Source organism: Pelmatolapia mariae, linkage group LG3_W, assembly GCF_036321145.2.
Source record: "Pelmatolapia mariae isolate MD_Pm_ZW linkage group LG3_W, Pm_UMD_F_2, whole genome shotgun sequence".
Classification (NCBI taxonomy): domain Eukaryota; kingdom Metazoa; phylum Chordata; class Actinopteri; order Cichliformes; family Cichlidae; genus Pelmatolapia; species Pelmatolapia mariae.
Genome location: NC_086229.1, coordinates 46,651,864 through 46,673,738, shown reverse-complemented (window position 1 = coordinate 46,673,738; position 21,875 = coordinate 46,651,864). Strand labels below are relative to the sequence as shown.

The window sequence follows — 21,875 nt, the reverse complement described above, 5'->3', positions numbered from 1 at the left end:
GAAAAAATGAGAACGTGAAGAAGAAATCAAAGATGGCGGAAAGTGATGCCGTAATGTTATTGTTCTAAGCTGATACGGACTTTAAAATGTTGTTGCCTTGGACAAGATATGTCTTTTTACGATGGTCAAAGAGAAGGCAATGGTCAGAGGCCATTCTTCAATAAATCAGCGCAAAAAGGAAAATAAGTCTGGTTATTGGAGCATCGTTATCTCGCTGTCTAGCTGGTGAAACTAAGAGACTCAGGGCGAGGACAGCACAGTAAAAAGACATTAGCGCAGCGGGCACAACCACGAGGAGCTATTTTCAGCGCATCCGTTATGAGCCTACGGTCAGGAAAGCAATATCAACTGGATCTTCCAGAAGAGGGAGAAACACCAGACCAAAAAGAAACAGAACAAGTGCACAGCGCAGAGGATATGGAGAATAAGGATAATGCAAGCAATGCAGACACACAGGCGGAGTCTAGACGCTCGCGTACATCCAAGCGTTCATCCACAAGTTCTGCAGCACTTAAAGCACGAGCAAAGGCAGAGATTGCACGTGCACAGCTGGCTTATTCAGAAAGAGAAGCAGCTATAATGAAACAAAAAACTGAACTTGAGGCTAATTTACATGTTTTGAGTTGTCAAAAGGCTGTTGCAGTTGCAGAAGCAGAGGTTGCAGTTTATGAAGAAGAGGAGGAGGGACTCTCAAAAAGTGAACTGCGCTATCCATTGGTGGGACCACCTGCTAGTCCAAAACAACGCACAGCAGAGTATGTACAAAAACACTCAGATATTTGCCTTGAAGGATTCAAACTAAAAGTAGATCCACTTGCCTGTCACAAAGCTGCACGTGAACAATGCGAAATGGCTATGAATGCAGAGACAGACAATGACGGCTCACACAGTGCTCAAAAGGCTAATGTTAAAGTGGAACTCCAAACACAAGAGAGAGAGAGACTGGATTCCCCCAAACCTTATCCGTACAACACTCTTCAAACATCAACAGAGATACAGGGTGTCCAGGATATTACAAGGTACCTGACACGGAGGGAAATGTTAAGTACTGGACTTTTGCAGTTTGATGACCACCCAGAAAACTACTGGGCGTGGAAGGCATCATTTCAAAGTGCTATTAAAGACTTGCATGTTACAGCTCAAGAGGAGCTAGATTTAATGGTCAAATGGCTTGGAGTTGAGTCTGGTCAGCAGGCCAAAAGAATCCGATCAGTCCATGTCTTTAATCCAGCTGCAGCTCTCAACCTTGTGTGGCAAAGACTCGAGGAATGTTATGGATCTCCAGAAGTGGTAGAAAATGCACTGTTAAAAAAGATTGAACAGTTTCCCAAACTAAACAACAGAGACAACACAAAGTTAAGAGAGCTGGGTGATGTTCTGCAGGAAATAGAATGTGCAAAAGATGGAGGATACCTACCAGGCCTCTCATATTTGGACACAGCTCGCGGAGTCAACCCCATTGTGGAAAAGTTACCCTATGGACTGCAGGAAAAATGGATTGCAACAGGAGCAAAGTACAAAGAAGAACATAAAGTTTCTTTCCCCCCTTTCAGTGTCTTTTCAAAGTTTGTAAGACAACAAGCCAAAATAAGAAACGACCCAAGCTTCGTCATCACGCCTCCTGCCGACACAAGTTTCAAGAAGGAGAAAAGCTTCAGAGGCAGTAACAGGCAAGTGATTAGTGTACACAAAACGGACATTCCTACAGACACTAGTTCACCTCAAAATAGTTACAGCAAGCCAATAGAAAGCCCTGATAAGGTATAATACATAAGAAGCCTCACCCTCTTAAAAAGTGCAAGAGTTTTAGAGCAAAGCCCATAGATGAGCGCAAGTCATTTTTAAAAGAGAACAGAATCTGTTTTAAATGCTGTGGCTCTACTCAACATCTAGCAAGAGACTGCAGGGTTCAAATAAAATGCATGGACTGTGGTAGCGACAGGCATTTAGCAGTGCTACATCCAGGTCCACCCCCTGCTCCAGCTGAGAGCTCTGAAGCTGATAAAGATGATGGCGGGGAGACACAGGATAGTGCAATTGCCTCAGTTGTTTCCAAATGCACAGAAGTCTGTGGTGATGCAGATAGCCCACATTCATGCTCAAAAATAAGTCCTGTGTTAGTCTATCCAGAAGGCGAAAAAGAACGGGCTAGAAAGATGTATGCAGTGCTTGATGAACAAAGTAACAAGTCACTAGCTAAGTCTCAGTTTTTTGAGCTCTTTAATATTAAGACACGCTCAGAGACTTACAAGCTCAGAACATGCTCAGGACTGTCAGATAATGTCGGCAGAACAGCAGTAAACTTCATGATTGAGTCAATGGATGGTAAAGTGAAGCTCCCACTCCCAAACCTGATTGAATGTGACATGATTCCAGATGACAGGAGAGAGATTCCCACTCCACAAGTTGCCATGAAGTTCCCACACTTACAGAAGATAGCTGAAAAAGTACCTCTTGTAGAAGAACAAGTACCTATTCTGTTGCTTTTGGGAAGAGACATTATACAGGTACACAAAGTCAGAGAGAGAATCAATGGGCCACACAATACACCCTATGCGCAGCGTTTGGATTTAGGCTGGGTTATAGTTGGGGAAGCCTGCATGGGGAAGACGCATAAGCCCCCTAATGTGAGTGTTCTTAAAACACATATTCTTCAGAATGGCCGTACTTCTTACCTCTGCCCATGTCCTAACACGTTTCAAATCAAAGACCAGTTAAACACCACACCTAACCCCAAAAAGGACAGGGGAAACACAAACACCAATCAACTGGGAGAAACTGTTTTTGACAGGACACAAGATGATGACAAACCAGCACTGTCAGTAGAGGACAAAGACTTTATTGACATCATGGAGAAGGAGGTGTATCAAAACGAATGTAACAGCTGGGTGGCGCCTTTGCCATTCCGCTCTCCAAGACCAGAGCTTCCAAGTAACAGAGAGCAAGCATTCAAGCGCCTCCAATCTCTCAGAAAGACACTGGACCGGAACCCTGAAATGAAAAGACAATATATCGAATTCATTCAAAACATGCTGGACAATGACCATGCAGAAGTTGCTCCACCTTTGGACTCAAACAAAGAACACTGGTACTTGCCATCCTTCGGTGTGTACCACCCACAAAAACCTAATCAGCTGAGAGTAGTCTTTGACTCAAGTGCAGAATTTGAAGGACAGTCCCTTAACAAAGTCTTATTAAGTGGACCCGACCTAAATAACACACTACTAGGTGTCCTTATGCGTTTTAGGAAAGAGCCTGTAGCATTTTCAGCTGATGTGCAACAAATGTTTTATTGTTTTGAAGTGAGAGAGGATCATAGGGATTATCTGAGGTTCCTTTGGTATGAAGATAATGATCCCGACCAAGGTATTTGTGACTATAGAATGAGGGTTCATGTTTTTGGGAATAGCCCTTCCCCAGCTGTGGCTATTTATTGTATGAGGCGTGCTGCAGTCGAGGGAGAAGAAGAGCACAGACATGATGCAAAGCAGTTTGTAATGAGACATTTTTATGTTGATGATGGTCTCGCATCCACAGCAACAGTGGAAGAAGCTGTTGAGATGCTCACAAGCGCTCAAAAGATGCTGGCACAGTCAAACTTAAGGCTACATAAAATAGCCTCTAATGACCACAAAGTAGTGGAAGCGTTTCCTGCTGCTGAGAGAGCCAAGGATCTAAAAGACTTGGATTTAGAGTTGGACGACGTACCCCTGCAAAGGAGCTTGGGGGTACTGTGGAATCTTAAAAATGACTGTTTTACCTTTCACGTCACCACTGAACAAAAGCCGTTCACCAGGAGAGGTGTCTTGGCCACTGTTAACAGTCTGTATGACCCGCTGGGTTTCGTGTCACCCATCACAATGCAGGGAAAAGCTCTTCTCCGTGAATTGACCTCAGAGCAAAAGGACTGGGATGAATCACTTCCTGCAGAAAGAGAAGATGAATGGAGCAAATGGAGAAGCTCATTGAAGGATCTTGAGCGGCTACAGATACCGAGGTGCTACCTCCCATTCTCCCAGGCCATTGCTGTGAAAAAAGAACTGTGCATATTTTCAGATGCCTCCACCATGGCCATAGGAGCAGTGGCATATCTGAGAGCTCTTGATGGTGAAGGTCAGTGGCACACAGGTTTCATCATGGGCAAGTCCAAAGTAGCCCCAAGACCCGCTCACACTGTTCCTAGATTGGAGTTATGTGCAGCAGTGTTAGCTGTAGAGATGTACGAACTCATTAGAGATGAGATTGACGTTGAAGTAGACACTGTCAGATTTTTCACAGACAGTAAAATCGTTCTTGGTTACATACACAACAACACAAAGAGGTTCTACACTTACGTGGCTAACCGAGTGATTAGAATCAGAAAGACTACACATCCAGCACAGTGGTTTTACATAGCCACTAGTGACAATCCAGCAGACACAGCCACTAGACCGATTGCAGCTTCTGCATTGGCTTCCACGAACTGGTTTAGTGGTCCTTCCTTTTTGACACAACACGACATAGAGAAGTCTCACTGTGATAGTTTCACACTGATCGATCCTGACACAGATGCAGAGATCAGACCTGATATAACAAGTTTTGTTACCAAAGCCTCAGTAACACAGCTAGAGCCATGCCGTTTTGAAAGATTCTCTCATTGGATGAGATTGTGTCGCACTATTGCATCACTAAAACGTGTGGCAGCATCATTCAAGAAAACAAACACAGAAGGTAAAGGCTGGAAGTGTTTCAGTGAAACTAACACCGCAGATGAAGTGTCTAAAGCAGCAAAGTTCATCATTCACACAGTACAAAGTGAAACGTTCAAGGAAGAGTACAAATGCATAAAAGAAAATCAGCCATTTCCAAAACAAAGCTGTCTTCAAAGGTTAAATCCAGTTATTGATGAAGATGGGCTCCTCAGACTAGGAGGTCGATTGGCACCTGCTAACCTAACAAAAGATGAGAAACATCCACTCATTATCCCAAATGCTCATCATATAGCCGTCCTTCTTATTAGATACCATCATGAGAAGGTAGCACATCAGGGGCGTCACATAACAGAAGGTGCGCTCAGAGGTGCTGGATTTTGGATTATTGGCAGTAAACGGCTTGTCTCTTCTGTTATTTACAAGTGTGTTCTCTGTCGAAAGCTTCGAGGACGACTTCAGACCCAAAAGATGGCAGATTTACCCGTGGACAGGCTGACACCAATGCCACCGTTCACTAGTGTAGGACTGGATGTCTTTGGACCCTGGACGGTCACCACACGTCGCACCAGAGGAGGGAGTGCAGACAGTAAACGCTGGGCTGTGCTTTTCACCTGCATGTCCACGAGAGCTGTGCACATTGAGCTCATTGAATCAATGTCAACATCCAGCTTCATCAATGCGTTAAGGAGATTTTTCTGCATCCGTGGACCTGCTCAAATACTCAGATCTGATAGAGGTACAAATTTTGTTGGAGCATGCAATGAGTTGCAAATTGATCACAAGGAAACAGAACTAAACTCATACCTGCAAGAAAAAGGATGCACATGGCTGTTTAATCCTCCACACTCGTCACACATGGGTGGATCGTGGGAGAGACTTATTGGAGTTGCAAGGCGCATCCTAGATGGTATTCTGTTGAAAGCCGTACATGTCCAACTGACGCATGAAGTGTTAAGTACATTCATGGCAGAAGTAATGGCAATAATGAATGCAAGACCACTTGTACCAGTCTCAACAGATCCAGACAAACCAAACCTTCTCACTCCAGCAATGCTCCTTACACAAAAGGTCAATGCATTATCTGCACCAACAGAAAGCTTTGGACCACCAGACCTCTACTCAAAGCAATGGAAGCAAGTACAGTGTTTGGCAGACTCTTTTTGGAAACAATGGAAAAGTGAGTATCTTTCAACACTACAGCAAAGGAGAAAATGGACTGATGAGAAAACAAACATAAGAGTTGGTGATGTTGTGTTATTGAAAGATGCTCTCGCACACAGAAATGACTGGTGCATGGGAAAAGTTGTAAAAACATTTGAGAGCAAGGACAATAAGGTTCGAAAAGCAGAAGTAAAGACTGTGAAAGATGGAAGTGAAAAAGTGTTTTTGAGACCCATCGCTGATATGGTTTTGCTTTTATCAAGTGATAAATAATTGTGTTTGTAATAGCTGTAAACTGTTCTAAATGTTTATCAAAAAAGTTTGTTGTAGTGGCACAATCGTATTGTACCAGGCGGGGAGTGTTCTGCCTTTTATAACTTAAAATGGATATTATAGTTGTAAACTGCCCTAGAGCTCCCTCTAGTGGCTGCTTTGTAATATGCGTTTGGTTACTTTGGGAAGGGAAAAAATGAGAACGTGAAGAAGAAATCAAAGATGGCGGAAAGTGATGCCGTAATGTTATTGTTCTAAGCTGATACGGACTTTAAAATGTTGTTGCCTTGGACAAGATATGTCTTTTTACGATGGTCAAAGAGAAGGCAATGGTCAGAGGCCATTCTTCAATAAATCAGCGCAAAAAGGAAAATAAGTCTGGTTATTGGAGCATCGTTATCTCGCTGTCTAGCTGGTGAAACTAAGAGACTCAGGGCGAGGACAGCACATAATGTATGTCTGGCCGTACATTGTGTTTGTATTTCCACATTTCACGAAGCAGAACGCAGTCTTCAGAGATCTCTACGTGAACACTGTGATACGTCTGACCTTCAGTCCGAAGCAGAAACCCAGACCAGTCTTAAAAGAAAGCACAAGTAAAAATTTTTTATTCACAAACATATCTTTGATTGTTAAGAATTTATGATCTTGTCTTTTATAAATATCTGTGATGCTTGCATACTGCAATATCACCACATAATATAGTCCAAAAGGTGGAAGTTTGTAAACTTTTTAAAAATGCAAAGCCGTGTACACTTGTGCACTTCAAAAATTCCTTGTATACTGTACCTTCTTGCACGTCTCTGTTTCCTGTGTGTGTTGTTAGAAATCAAACTGTAACTTTAGGAAAAATATGCCAAAAGCACATTTACAATTACTTATGACCGTTTTTAACTTCTTTTCTTCAGACCAAATCCCCTATACACATATACTGACTCAGAGGATGAGCAGCCTACAAAAAACAGTTTCCCCAGGCCCCTCGAGTGAAAATACCAGGTAATAAAATAATGTCTAGTGTCTGTGTACATATCTGTGTCTGACACAAGGAAACTTTTTTGACAAGTTGTCTGTATTCTTAAATACTTAAAAAATGATCTTTTTCTAAACAGCCCTCACCACTCCGCAGTCTGCCCCCCAGCCCACTGATAGCAACCATCATAATGCCCCACCCAGCTTGCGGCACCTTTCGCCACTCCGAAACAACACACAAACCAACAGAGATGGGCAGTAACGCGTTACTTGTAATGCGTTACTGTAATCCATTACTGTAATCCGATTACTTTTTTCAAGTAATGAGTAAAGTAAGGGATTACTATTGCAAAAACAGTAATTAGATTACCGTTACTTTCCCGTAGGAACGCTGCGTTACTGCGTTACTAAAACCGTGTGTTTTTTGCGAGAATGTCTCATGACAATGACGTAAGTGTGTGTGACGTTCGTGACAACAGCTGTGTGCAGATCAACAATGGATAATATATCTAGTGCGGGAGAGAGTATGAGCATGCAGCGTTTAAAGCGTGGAAGTACTGACCTTACTTTAAGTTTGATTCCATAAAAAGTGACAAAAACATTAGCGTCCGTTGTGCGTGGGAAGAAAACTTCTTTTTACAGCGAAAAAAACCCCCTAAACTTCCAAGCAAGCAAGTGCGCTACGATGTAATGGGAAATTCACAGAGAAACTCACGGAGTCTTCAACTGACCGCTGCGGCACACCTGCACCAGGGTAAACCTCCGCCTACCCCACTCCTGCTTTACAGGTGAAAATAGAGCAACTAGTCTTTGACTTTATTTATTTTCTGCTGTGTTTTACTTGCATCTATTTGAAAGAGTGAGTGTAAACACACACAAAAGTTTTTATTTTATGCGCTGGATTGTGCAGAAAATAGGTTTAAATGTTAAACAAATTTCTTCCAGTCAGAGAATGTTGCATATAATTTAATTTTTGCTTGATGCATAAAGTTAAAAGATTAAAACTAATAAAACAAGTTTAAAAAGAGACTTTTTCATTTGATTACATTTTGTATGATGGATTATGCAGAAAAAGTAGAATTGGGCTGAAAGATCTATCGCTTTATCACCTATTCAGGTTGTAAATCGTGTTTTTAAAAAGTAACTAAGTAATTAATTACTTTTGAAAATAGGTAATCAGTAAAGTAACAGGATTACTTTTTTGGGGAAGTAATCAGTAATTAGTTACTGATTACTTTTTTCAAGTAACTTGACCAACACTGCAAACCAACACAGCTTTGCGATCTCCCCAGCATGCAGAGTGTGATGTCGATGTCTTCCCTATAGATGGTATGCTTTTAAAATAGTTTTAAAGCTGCATCACAATGTCATTGTACTCTTATCTTCAAAACACCAATTTATACTCCTGAATGTCATCTTTTTGTGATTTTTTTTTTTCTGTAGATTCCAGAGACTCTGTGAGGCCACTATTACAAGGCAAGTTTGAAAATCTTGGAATTTCACAGTTTACATGGTATAAATGGTAAATGGCCTATATTTGTATAGCACTTTTACTAGTCTAGTAAAAATAGACTAGTAAAAGTGTTTATATAGCGCCTAGTAAGGCGCTATATAAATACAGGCCATTTACCATTTAGTCTCTAAGGACCCCAAAGCGCTTTACACATTCAGTCATCCACCCATTCACACACACATTCACACACTGGTGATGGCAAGCTACATATACAAATATCGAATATATGTGACAGGAAAAAACTAGTAAACACTTTTAGGAGTTACAACAACTTATACTTGAATGCAGAATGTTACACCATCACTTATGGATATATTAGTTTTATCCTCCCACTGCTTAAGCCATTAATCTTTGAGGGCTACAAGTTGAACAGCCACAAGGGGCAGTACCCTCCATGGAGAAGGAGGCTAGAGAGCAAGATCAAAGTAGCAGAGGGAGGTTAGCCAACTAACGGAGTTGCAGAAAGGTGCTACAAAGAAGGTGCATAAGAAATACAGCAAGCTGTCCATATCTGAGGCCTTGGAAACTGCCAAGCAAAGACTCACAGTACCTCCCCAGCCGCTTGAGGAGGTACACCAGAGAGATAGAAGGCAGGAGAATTAACCAGCTGTTCTCCACAGAACCAGCAAAGGTGTACTCTCAGTGGCAAGGGAACAATAAGAGAACAGCATCACCAAGGCTGGAGACGGAGCAATACTGGAAGAGCATATGGGAGAAGGACGCAACCCATAACGGCAATGCTCAGTGGCTAGTGGATCTGAGGGCAGACCATAGCGAACTCCCTGAACAGGGTCCAGTAACCATCACAGTGGCAGATATCCAAGAAAGGGTCTCCAGTATGAAGAGTTGGACAGCACCAGGGCCCGACATGGTTCACGCCTACTGGCTGAAGAAGCTGACTGCACTCCACGAACGTCTGGCAGCACAAATGAACCAGCTGCTAGTTAACGAGAGACACCCAGAATGGCTAACCGAAGGCCGGACGGTCCTGATCCCCAAGGATGAACAGGCACATGGGTCAATACATGAGCGGGGCACAGAAAGGGATTGGCAAGAATACCAGAGGTGCAAAACAGTCAGCCGAGACTGCAAGACCAGACTGACCAACCTGTGCACTGCCTGGATTGATTACAAGAAGGCCTATGACTAAATGCCCCACACCTGGATCCTGGAATGCCTAGAATTGTACAAGATCAACAGGACCCTAAGAGCCTTCATCAGGAACTCAATGGGGATGTGGCGTACAACACTAGAGGCCAACTCTAAGCCCATAGCACAAGTCACCATCAAGTGTGGGATCTACCAAGGAGATGCTCTGTCCCCACTGCTGTTCTGCATAGGCCTGAACCCCCTCAGTGAGATCATTAACAAGACTGGCTACGGATACCGACTACGGAACGGAGCAGTTGTCAGCCACCTCCTGTACATGGATGACATCAAGCTGTATGCCAAGAGTGAACGAGACATTGATTCACTGATCCACACTACCAGGCTATACAGCAATGACATCGGGATGTCATTCGGGCTGGAGAAGTGTAGTCGGATGGTAACAAAGAGAGGGAAGGTAGTCAGAACTGAGGGGATTGAACTACCAGAAGGCAACATTGCAGACATAGAGGACAGTTACAAGTACCTGGGGATCCCGCAGGCGAATGGGAACCATGAAGAGGCCGCTAGAAAAGCTGCAACCACCACCAAGTACCTCCAGAGGGTCAGGCAAGTCCTGAGGAGTCAGCTGAACGGTAAGAACAATATCCGGGCTATCAACACCTACGCCCTGCCCGTCATCAGGTACCCTGCTGGGGTAATAGGCTGGCCAAAGGAGGAGATAGAAGCCACTGACATAAAGACAAGAAAGCTCCTTACCATGCATGGAGGGTTTCACCCCAAGTCCAGCACCCTGAGGTTGTACGCTAAGCGGAAGGAAGGGGGCCGGGGACTGGTGAGTGTCAGCACCACAGTCCAGGATGAGACAACGAACATCCAAGAATACATTGGGAAGATGGCCCCAACTGACCGAGTGCTCAGTGAATACCTCAGGCAGCAGAAACCCAAGAAAGAGGAGGGAGACGAGGAACCATCATGGAAGGACAGGCCCCTGCATGGTATGTACCACCGGCAGATAGAGGAGGTGGCTGATATCCAGAAATCCTACCAGTGGCTGGACAAAGCTGGACTGAAAGACAGCACAGAGGCACTAATCATGGCAGCACAAGAACAAGCTCTGAGTACAAGATCCATAGAGGCTGGGGTCTAGCACACCAGGCAAGACCCCAGGTGCAGGCTGTGTAAAGATGCCCCTGAGACAATCCAGCACATGACAGCAGGGTGCAAGATGCTAGCAGGCAAGGCATACATGGAACGCCATAACCAAGTGGCCGGCATAGTGTACAGGAACATCTGTATAACCTGGAGGTCCCGAGGTCAAAATGGGAGATGCCCCCCAAGGGTGATGGAGAATGACCGGGCTAAGATCCTGTGGGACTTCCAGATACAGACGGACAAAATGGTGGTGGCTAACCAACCGGACATAGTTGTGGTAGACAAACAGGAGAAGACGGCCGTAGTGATCGATGTAGCGGTTCTGAATGACAGCAATATCAGGAAGAAGGAACACGAGAAGCTGGAGAAATACCAAGGGCTCAGAGAAGAGCTCGAGAGGATGTGGAGGGTGAAGGTAACGGTGGTCCCCGTGGTAATCAGAGCACTAGGTGCGGTGACTCCCAAGCTAGGCGAGTGGCTCCAGCAGATCCCGGGAACAACATCGGAGATCTCTGTCCAGAAGAGCGCAGTCCTGGGAACAGCTAAGATACTGCGCACGACCCTCAAGCTCCCAGGCCTCTGGTAGAGGACCCGAGCTTGAAGGATAAACCGCCCGTAGGGGCGTGCTGGGTGTTATACACACACATACATACATACATACACATACATATATGTGTGTGTATGTGTGTGTTTGTGTATGTTTATCTGGCTAAATTCAGTATGGTTCCAACAACAGTTTTTACAGTAAAATATGTTTTATATGCATGTACAATCCTTAATATACATATATAGACATAAAACATACATATATTTTATCTATGAGTGTGGGGGCAGAGTGGGTGTTTGCCCAGGGCACCAAGCAGGCTAGGATTGCCACTGCTGACAAAATACAGAATGTGAACAAGAGGGGAGGTGTGATAACAGAACCTAAAGACTAGAAATTACAAATATTACATCAAGCAGAAAAACAATTAAAAGAACATAAATAGAAATAAACAGTAAATATTACAATATTCAATAAAATGGAATGCTAATGTCCAAAAGCACAAAACACTGGGTCAAGACCCAGTACAATGACAGGTATAGGAGTCTGCAATCGGTAGAGCCTCTTCAAATTTAATATGTCCAAAAGAACTTTGTCAGAGTAATGTCACATTGGTCTGCCAGTTTTGTCATAGCAGGACATATGTTGTGGATTTGCTGATGCCTCAATAACATTTGTCATGAATTTGAAAGAGTTTCCACAAATTTCACAATTACCACAATTAAATACACGCTATAATTGCAGTGTGAACAATCTGATTTTTAAAATGTTTACATAGAAGTGTCCGCCTTTCAGCAGTGACCAATAAAAAATTAATTAACTCCAGTGTGGATAAGTTGATGATTTTTTAAAGCATCCATGCGACCAAAACCCTTTCCACACTGACAACAGACAAATGGTTTAATGCCAGTGTGGATGGCCTGATGTTCTTTCAAGGAACTCATGCGATAGAAAGACAGTCCACACTGATCACAGGTGAATGGTTTAACCCCAATGTGGAGGAGATGATGTTCTTTTAAGTTTCTACGCCAAGTAAAAGATTTTCCACACTGATCACAGCTGAATGGTTTAATTCCAGTGTGGATGAGCTGGTGTTTTTTTAAAGTTGTACTCTGAGTAAAAGCTTTTCCACACTGACCACAGATAAATGATTTAATTCCAGTGTGGATGAGAAGATGATCTTTTAAGCTTTTGCTATAAGTGAAAGACTTTCCACACAGATCACAGGTGAATGGTTTATCTGTAGTATGGGTGAGCTGATGTTCTTTTAAGCCGTTACTCTGAGAAAAAGACTTTCCACACTGATCGCAGCTAAATGGTTTTAATCCAGTGTGGATGAGCTGATGCTGTTTTAAGTTGCCCTTTTCAGTAAAAGACTTTCCACACTGATCGCAGCTAAATGGTTTTAATCCAGTGTGGATGAGTTGATGTTTTTTTAAGCTGCTATTCTTAGTGAAAGTCCTTCCACACTGATCGCAACTGAATGGTTTAATGCCAGTGTGGACGAGCTGATGTTGTTTTAAGTTGCCATTCTCAGTGAAACACTTTCCACACTGAGCACAGACGAATGGTTTATCTGCAGCATGGACGAGGTGATATTCTTTTAAGCCATTACTCGTAGAAAAAGACTTTCCACACTGATTGTAGCTAATTGCTTTTAATCCAGTGTGGATGAGCTGATGTTTTTTTAAGCTGCCACTCTGAGTGAAAGTCTTTCCACACTGATCACAGCTGAATGGTTTTAATCCAGTGTGAGCGAGCTGATGTCTTTTTAAGTTGCCATTCTCAGTGAAAGTCTTTCCACACTGATCACAGCTGAATGGTTTTAATCCAGTGTGGAGAAGCTGGTGTTTTTTTAACTTGCTATTATGTGTGAAAGCCTGTCCACACTGATCGCAGCTGAATGGTTTAATGCCAGTGTGGATGAGCTGATGTCTTCTTAAGCTGCCATTGTGATTGAAACACTTTCCACACTGATCACAGCTAAATGCTTTTAATCCAGTGTGGACAAGGCGATGCTTTTTTAAGCTGCTAACATAATTGAAACACTTTTCACATTGATCACAGCTGAATGGTTTAACTCCAGTGTGGATGAGCTGATGTTGTTTTAAGCTGCCATTTTGATTGAAACGCCTTCCACATTGATCACAGCTGAATGGTTTAACTCCAGTGTGGATGAGCTGATGTTGTTTTAAGCTGCCATTGTGATTGAAACGCCTTCCACATTGATCACAGCTGAATGGTTTAACTCCAGTGTGGATGAGCTGATGTTGTTTTAAGCTGCTATTACGAGTAAAAGCCTTTCCACACTGATCACACGTGAAGCTTCTGTCTCCACTGTCAATGCACTCGCGTCTTCTGGCCTTCTTCATAGTGATGAAAGTCTTCTCCACAGGGATCACAACTCGTTCATCTTTACTTGCTGGCATTGGTTGGTTTTTGTTGAGGTCAAAAATTTGGAGAGGTTTCGGCACGCTTCCCCTTCTTTTGCCTATGACAAAGATGACAAAGAACTAAAACAGTGAAATGCACTTATGGAATAATATAACCTATAAACTGTTCATATTAGGGCTGCACGATTTTGCATAAAATGAGAATCACGATTTTTTTGCTTAGAATTGAGATCACGATTCTCTCACGATTTTCTTTTCCAATATAAATATTTATTGCACTTATTAACTGCACATCAACTTCGTAACAGTTGAGACTGAACATAAAAACAATAAATAAACATAAAAACAATAAATGCCTCACATTTTGTGGTTGCCGCAAAATGTTGTACTGCTTGAAATTCCGTCTCCACCGTTGCTCGACATTGCATGTAGAGAGCAGGTAGTGCAACAATATAAAAATAGTTGCGGGACTGTGTAGCGTTTGTCTAGGGTGTTGATCATTTTCCTAAATCCCTCGTTTTGCACAGTGTTGATGGGAGCCATATCTTTGGTCAGGTGATAAGTAATAGCCTCTGTAATTTCTTTGTGCCTGCGGGAGTTCGACGTTTATAGTGTTACCGCGCCAGATCCGCGGCTCCGAACCGTAGTAAGGAAACCTCTGGCAGTTACTTGAAGGTTTCATGACTGGCTCGTAGCCGGCAACTAGCTTACTGTACAGGTCAACTCCACTAGTAAAAAGATTGAAGGAGGCGTAGGAAAACCGCTTCACCGAACTTTATTTCTTCTCCAAGGCACGAACACCGTGTACAGTGAGCTGAAACAATTTACTCACAGCAAGCATCGCCGACACAACTCTGGCTGCCGAGGGAGTCATTATATTCCTTTTACTAATTTTCTTTCCGTCTCTTCTGTCGCTAACCGTTACTTTTCCCTTCTCCTCTCTCTCTCTTCACTCACACACACACACACACACACACACACACACACACACACACACAGGGCAGTCCCGCTACACACATCCCGAATACATTTCCCATCAGGCTTCACCCTTAAAGGGCCATGCCGGTAACAATAGGGAAGCGCTGTATAAGGTTCCCGTTATTGATGTTTGGGTGGTTGACCGGGACGGATTTTCTCCTGTCACTTTCTCGTCATCCCTGACGTGTTCTCCGTTGTTTTTCCTGCCAATTTGAGGATGCTTGTTTCATGGATCGGTTAAAACACTCGACTCCAGGTACACGACGCCCAGCTGGAAACACTTCATGCAAGTCGAGCTGCCCGAGATTCACAGAATTTACAGAAAATCTTACATTTTTGTGATTTATATCGTTATCGGGACGATAGACGTCTTATATCAGGATATGAGATTTTAGTCATATCGCACAGCCCTATGAGAAGGTGTGTCCAAACATTTGACCGGTGTCTTAGGCAGCCTGGCTACAGAGCTGTTCCTGTTTTCTCATTTACTAAGATTTCATAACTTTACAGAGGGCTTTTTCTTGTCCAGGTCAAAAAAAGTTCTCCTAAATTAGTCTTCAGTGTAGGTGTACTTATAAGTTCTTCCAGGGAGTCAAACTTCTCTGGTTTGTTGCCTTCTTTTTCAAAGCAGCCAAAGTGTGCAGAGGATGTAACACTATTAACAAAATACACTATCAGAGATTATCAGAGGGAATAAAGCACAACTGTGTATCAGCTGTGAAAAATGTATCATGTGCAACACTAGAACATATTATCAGATACTTTATGAGAGCAACATGTGGAGTGTGTAAAGGTTAAAAAAAAATACAGGACCAAAAACTAATCCTTGAGAAGCTTATTTTCTGGAGGTTTAAAAACAGCCAATTCCAGCCATCCATTGATTTAATGTAAGCAGGTTGAGAACATTATTTTTCTTCAGCAGTGATTTGTCTCTCATTTGGGATAAACAGGCAAAATGTCAGTGTGTACAGAATTAGATGTTATTATTATTATTATTATTATTATTATTAATAATAATTATAACCAATTAATGTCTGTAGAATAATGTTGGCGATTTTTCTTTGTCACCTTTGATGAAGAACCGATGTTTCTGACTACAGCTGCTGAGCTGCTCCTCCAGCAGACTCTTCGCCTCCTGCCAGTCACCTGTGACAGCAAAAAGATTTTTATTTTTTAATCCAGTTAAAATTATTGTAGGGCACTACTGAAGACCATTGTATTGTGTAGCATTATTGTGCCTCGTAGGTTCAGCACCAATATCAGAATCAGAAAAACCTTATTAATCCCAGAGGAAAACTAAGTTGTCATAGCAGGAAATATACAACAAACAACATGCACTCACTGAGTGTAGAAACATAGTTATGATGGCTAAATGTTATATAAAAAGATAAATATTGAGCTAAAGGTATCAAAAACAAAATAATTAAAAAAAATAGCAGGAACAAAAAGAAAGAAGTCAGGGAGCTGCTACAATAGCCTGCCGCCAGAACAGCGCCATCTTAAAAGACACATTATTGGTTGGTGATTCTGTTATTGTGGAATCTGTTGTATTTTTATCCACCTCGTAAAATCATAATACTCAGTACAACATCTTCATATGAAGGAAAACAAATAGCTGAACACAAATGATTAAAACAAAATAAGGTCCTGAACTGCTGGAAGCTCCAGGCAGACAAAATGACAGGGGCTGAACAGAACGTACAGACGAAAACAAAATTAGCTAAGAGAGAGAAACGCTGTAGACAGTTATCGAGTTAGGCAACCAATATGATTATAATGTACTCACCCTCGATCCCCTCTCAGAATAACCCGAACTAAAGATCCCCCAGCGGAGAAGGCCGGCTTTGTAGTTGGACTTGACTAGTAAAGACAGCTGGCTCACTCACCTCCCAGTATGTTAATGGCTACCTTGCAGAGAGACCAAGCTGTCCGAGCTACGAGAACGTATATCTTTCCAATCACGCATGAGAAACAGAAACGTGATATGCCGGAGACCAGAAGCTCAGTACAGTCACACTATATTTGCCTTAGACGGATTAAAAATACAAACAAAGAAAAAAAACTAAAGGTCCCTGTGGAAGATAAAAAGTATGATGACTGTGGTTACACTCTTCCTTCTGAAAGCCTACTTTGTGCTCTGGGCGGGCACGCGCACTACGTCTTCTTCGTCTTTGTGGTTTGTCGGCTGTTGGCAACAAACGTTGGCAAACAATGATGTGGTGCAATACCGCCACCAACTGGTTTGGAGTCTGGTCATGATTCGCTCATCCCAAATAATAGAATAGAATAGAATAGAATAGAATTGAATTGAATTCAGCTTTATTGTCATTGCACATGTGACAGGTACAAGGCAACGAAATGCAGTTTGCATCCATCCAGAAGTGCTTTAGCCATGATATAGATATATTACAAATATATACTGGCAACAATATAGATATGTAAATATATTACAGAAATGGGTCTATTATGGTATGTTATAATGTACACGGTATGAAAGTATGTTATGAATATGATATGAACTATATGTGTGTACAGGCTGTAGTGGTGTACAAGCTATGTACAGGCTATGAACAGGATATAAATATGAAAAACTATACAGACATATGAAATAAAAAAACTATACAGAAATATGAGATATACAGCTATACAAAAATGTGAACTATGCAAGCTATAAACAGTTGTAGAATTAAAATTATCGTATTGTACAGAATGATTATTTACACAGAATTATACAGTAGTGCAGTTAAGATAAGTGAGATATGTGGATAATTTCTACAGAGGCTATATAAAGTGCTAGTGGTTGTGAATGGTGGTTCAGTCCATGTTATTATTGTGTGTATGAGGGTACAGTTGTCCATTGTGTGTGTGTGTGTGTGTGTGTGTGTGTGTGTGTGTGTGTGTGTGTGTGTGTGTGTGTGTAGGTGGTTGTGGCTGTTTGTATCTCCAGTCCATGTGTCTAATGTGAGTCAGATGTCAGGAGGCAGAGTTCAGGAATCTGACAGCTGTGGGGAAGAAGCTGTTCCGGTACCTGGTGGTCTTAGTCCGGAGGCTCCTGTAGTGCCTCCCAGAGGGCAGGAGGTTGAAGAGTCCATGTGATGGGTGACTGGGGTCTTCGATGATTTTCCCAGACCTTTTCAGACACCGCTTCCTCATCATTGTTGTTGATGAGGCCAATCACTGCGGTGTCATTTTGATTGTAGATGAGCAGTGGTTATCCAGCCGGACATGTTGGGGGCGGTTGGTCAGAAAGTCCAGTAACCATTTGCACATGAGGGAACTGATGCCTAGGTCTGTCAGTTTCCTGATGAGTTGTGAGTGGAGGATTGTATTGAATGCTGAACTGAAGTCTATAAACAGCATTCTGGCGTAGGTGTTGTTGTTGTCCAGGTGTGAGAGGACAGAGTGCAGTGCGATGGAGACTGCATCCTTTGTGCTCCTCTTCTGACGGTATGCGAATTGGTGGGGGTCCAGGCTGGGGGGGAGACAGGATTTGAAGTGTGCTAGGACCAGCTGCTCTAAGCACTTTATGACGATGGGGGTGAGGGCTACTGGGCGGTAGTCATTGAGGCTAGATGGATTGGAGTTTTTTGGTATCGGGACGATGGAGGTGGACTTGAAGCAGGCCGGTACCACGGTGTGGGCCAAGGACAGGTTGAATATGTCTATCAGCACTCCTGTAAGCTCCCCAGAACAAGCTCTGAGAACACGGCCGGGGATGCCATCAGGACCTGCAGCCTTGTGGACATTAATCCTGCTCAGCACCGCTCCTACATTGGTGGGGGAGAGAGTCAGAGGTTGGTGATGTGGCATCACGTCTGCTTTGGTTGTAGTTGTTGGATTCCCTCGCTTAAAACGAGCATAAAAGTTGTTGAGCTCGTTGAGGAAGGAGACATCAGAGGATGCGGGGGAGGGTTTGGTGGTCCTGTAGTCTGTAATGGTCTGGAGTAAATAATAACAATAATTTAAAAAATAAAATAAAATAAATAGATGAATACTACCGGATATAAACATCCTCATATCCTTCCATACAAATTAGTCTGTTTTAGAAACTTAAATAAAGCCCCAAAAAACTTTCACATCTGGATTTCCTTTTCAATAAGTCCTTTATATCTCGCTTAATCTTGTATTTCCCCTGGTTTTGAATCATATGGCTTCTATCTTCCTGATAATTTTCACAGTGCAACAGAACATGTTCTGTGTTTGTCATTTATTCCACAACCAATGTTCCCTCTAATTTTTCATGTGTCTGAGCGAACACACAAACTCCCTGAGCGGTCCCTTGGACCACTGTGAGCAACATCAGACGTGTGCACTGTGGTCACACCAGCATCGAATCCATCCAAGTTACATGGTTTATTAAAATAATAACATTACAGCATTTACATTTATGTTAGACTACGTTAAATTAACTGCTTTAGCCCACTTACAATGAAAATTTAAAAAAAAATCTTGTTCATGAAATGTGTAATATGTTAACACTATTGGAAGTTATATATAACTTGTACTCTAATTTTGAAAACACAACTTTCTTTTTTTAAAATAAAACTCTGACTTGTATTATGAGTATAAGTCTGTGGTCTGTGAGAGAGTCCTGTAATGCTCTGTCTGCAAAATACAGTATATAATGACCAATATTGGGCAATTAATTATATAGGGCTTTGGAAAGGATTTTGGCCTGATGCGCCATTTTCGGGGTCAAAACAAAGCGCAAGCGAAAAATGAGCGAAGGCACACACAACAGCCATGGTTCATATTTGCTGTGTGGTCGGCTGCAATGTTCGATCACACCACCGGCAAGAGAATAAGCTTGAAAATGGTTTATCTTTTCATTCTTTCCCAACCTGGAAGCAACATGAGGCAGCTCGTGTATCGGATGTTACCAAACGAAGGCGTCTAGTCTGGATAGCAGCTGTGAGACTTGTCATATCCAGTTCTCTTCCATCTCCAAATATCTGTTGGTGCTCCAGACATTTTCATTCCGGTAAGTTCTAAATATGTTCATATCACTCTTTATAGCCTATTAGTTTTATTTGCGATGCACTCTGAGTTCATAGCAAATTAGAACAAACATCCTAATGAGTGATTTTGCAGAACTACCTTCTATTTATAGAGTTGCTAATTATTTGGCATTATTGCAGGCAAACCAGCCTATGAAATGGATGAAACACATCATGACTGGGTTCCAGCGCTACGCAAGGGACCTGCTTCAAACATACCACCATGCCAATCAGATTACTTCTTCCATGTTCGGGTGAAGAGGTGACCCTTCTGGATAAGATGGTGAAGGTTTGCTGCGTTTGGTGAACAGTGTGGTAGTAAAACCAGGGAAAAATGAAACTTGCTCCTGTTAAGTATTCTTAAGTCTTGTGCTGTATAAATAGCGGCAATTTTTCAAAAGATACAGTGAATATAGTAATGTTAGTAGTGGGTGATATCATGTAAACACTGTCATGATTTTGTGTAAACATTTTGTCATTTGTAAACTATAAATGACATGGATTACAAGGCGAACTCCCAACTCTTGAGCCACGATCGCCCTGATGCAAAATTATTTACATGGCAGTGCACTTCAGGCATAAATCTAGACCCCTAGATAAAACATTATGGCATTATAGCAGTGACAACTCCTCCACAGTAGCGGCTCCTTTTACCTTTCAATACATAGTGTAAATCTGCCTGTTCTCTGTCAGAAACCTGCCTGCAGAAAATGAACCTAAAGTATGTAATGCCAGGATGTAATCACTGTCAAGATGGAGAAAGCATAAAGTGACAATTATGAACCACTTAATATGATAAGGAGATTCTGCAGGTCATTAATCAATGTATAAAACTAAAATAAAATGTATTTTTAGTGACACAGGACACAAACACGGAAGCAAGATGTATAATTTGAATTATTTATAATAAATATTAATAAATCATTGCAATTTCTTTAACCATAAAGAATAACTAAATCCTTCAGGACAATGTCACATCAATGCACTGAACTCACTATGTTATCCCTCTAACAGAGCCTCCACATGTTCTCACTGTAATTTCCCCCTCATGAATGAATTTATGCTGCACTAATTTGAATGTTTGGAGGGAAACCAAATGCATTTCACTCGCAGTACTCGAGTTGACTTACCTTTGTTTGAATGACGACTTGTACGCGCTGACTCCACAGACAAGGTACAGAAATATGTCAGGCTACGTCAATAGCGGTAGGTCTTCAGGGTTTCTACTCCACAGCCGTATTTCATACGGGTCCACATTTCCAATGCACGCTATTTTCTGCAAGTATCGCTGCTTGGGCTCTGGACGCAAGACGGTATCAGTCTCTATACCGTCCGTTTTCCTTTCAGCTGCTTTTAAGCATGTTTCTTGTAGTCGTCGTTCCAACACAGTGTGTTTGTTTTGATTTGTGGACCTGGAAAATGGCGCCGCGCTCCCACAATACATTGCGGCGTGACGTCAACTCCAAAGCCCTATAGTTACTTCTTCAAAAAAGTTACTGAGTTTTGCAATCAACAAAGTTTTTTGCAGCTCTGAATACAGCTCAGCTGAATACAGGGCTCTAGACTAACTTTTTGCCATGGCTGCACCGGTGCGCCTGACTTTAAAAATTTAGGCGCACCGGCACAAAAGTTAGGCGTACTCAAATTTTTCAACCTCATGGCATTTACTTGTCCACTTTTTTTGGGGGGTGGGGATTTGCAGTCCATACAGACAATATTCATTTGTAAATGATTAACTAACAATCTTGTGCTTAAGGTGCTTTGCCACTCTTTGGCAGTATTGTAGAAAATGTTAAACTTAATCATCATCTCGGCCTCCTCTGACGACCTGTTTGCTGTTACATGCTACTGAAAGGCAGTGGGGAGAGGGGACACTTGGGCAGTGCATTTATTGAAGCATATAATGTGTTTTCTGGATACACTGTGCTTTTTCAGCGTTCAAAGATTGATGGCTCGGTGTCAGAGCACTGCCTATGAATTTCAGAAGGATCAGGCCTTAACTTAACAAAAAAGTTATCAATAGTTCTTTTCATCTTTTCTTATTACCCACAGCTACATCCTCTTCTGTCAGGCCTAGGCTGCTCACTAAGGCAG

At 42.3% G+C, this 21,875-nt stretch overlaps 1 protein-coding gene and 1 long non-coding RNA gene across 2 annotated transcripts in view; one reads left to right on the top strand and one right to left on the bottom strand.

Annotated features, from left to right (window-relative positions):
- The first annotated feature begins 6,121 nt into the window (after window positions 1–6,121).
- Window positions 6,122–21,875, top strand: part of LOC135932710 (uncharacterized) — a 75,795-nt gene continuing 60,041 nt past the window's right edge. Inside the window, exon 1 of the long non-coding RNA XR_010573601.1 lies at window positions 6,122–8,570. This is a non-coding gene — a long non-coding RNA (uncharacterized LOC135932710). The remainder of the gene's footprint in view (window positions 8,571–21,875) is intronic.
- On the bottom strand, window positions 10,889–16,923 carry LOC134624512 (zinc finger protein 99-like). The gene is made up of 3 exons (XM_063469504.2): window positions 16,571–16,923; window positions 15,853–15,930; window positions 10,889–13,904 (listed from the first exon to the last, which is right to left on the bottom strand). Exon 3 carries the CDS (start codon window positions 13,840–13,842, stop codon window positions 12,226–12,228), a length of 1,617 nt encoding a protein of 538 aa, XP_063325574.1. The 5' UTR covers window positions 13,843–13,904; window positions 15,853–15,930; window positions 16,571–16,923; the 3' UTR covers window positions 10,889–12,225.

What these genes read in the sequence shown, in the direction of transcription:
- LOC134624512 (XM_063469504.2), bottom strand. Translation starts at nt 13,842, where the DNA reads ATGCCAGCAAGTAAAGATGAACGAGTTGTGATCCCTGTGGAGAAGACT.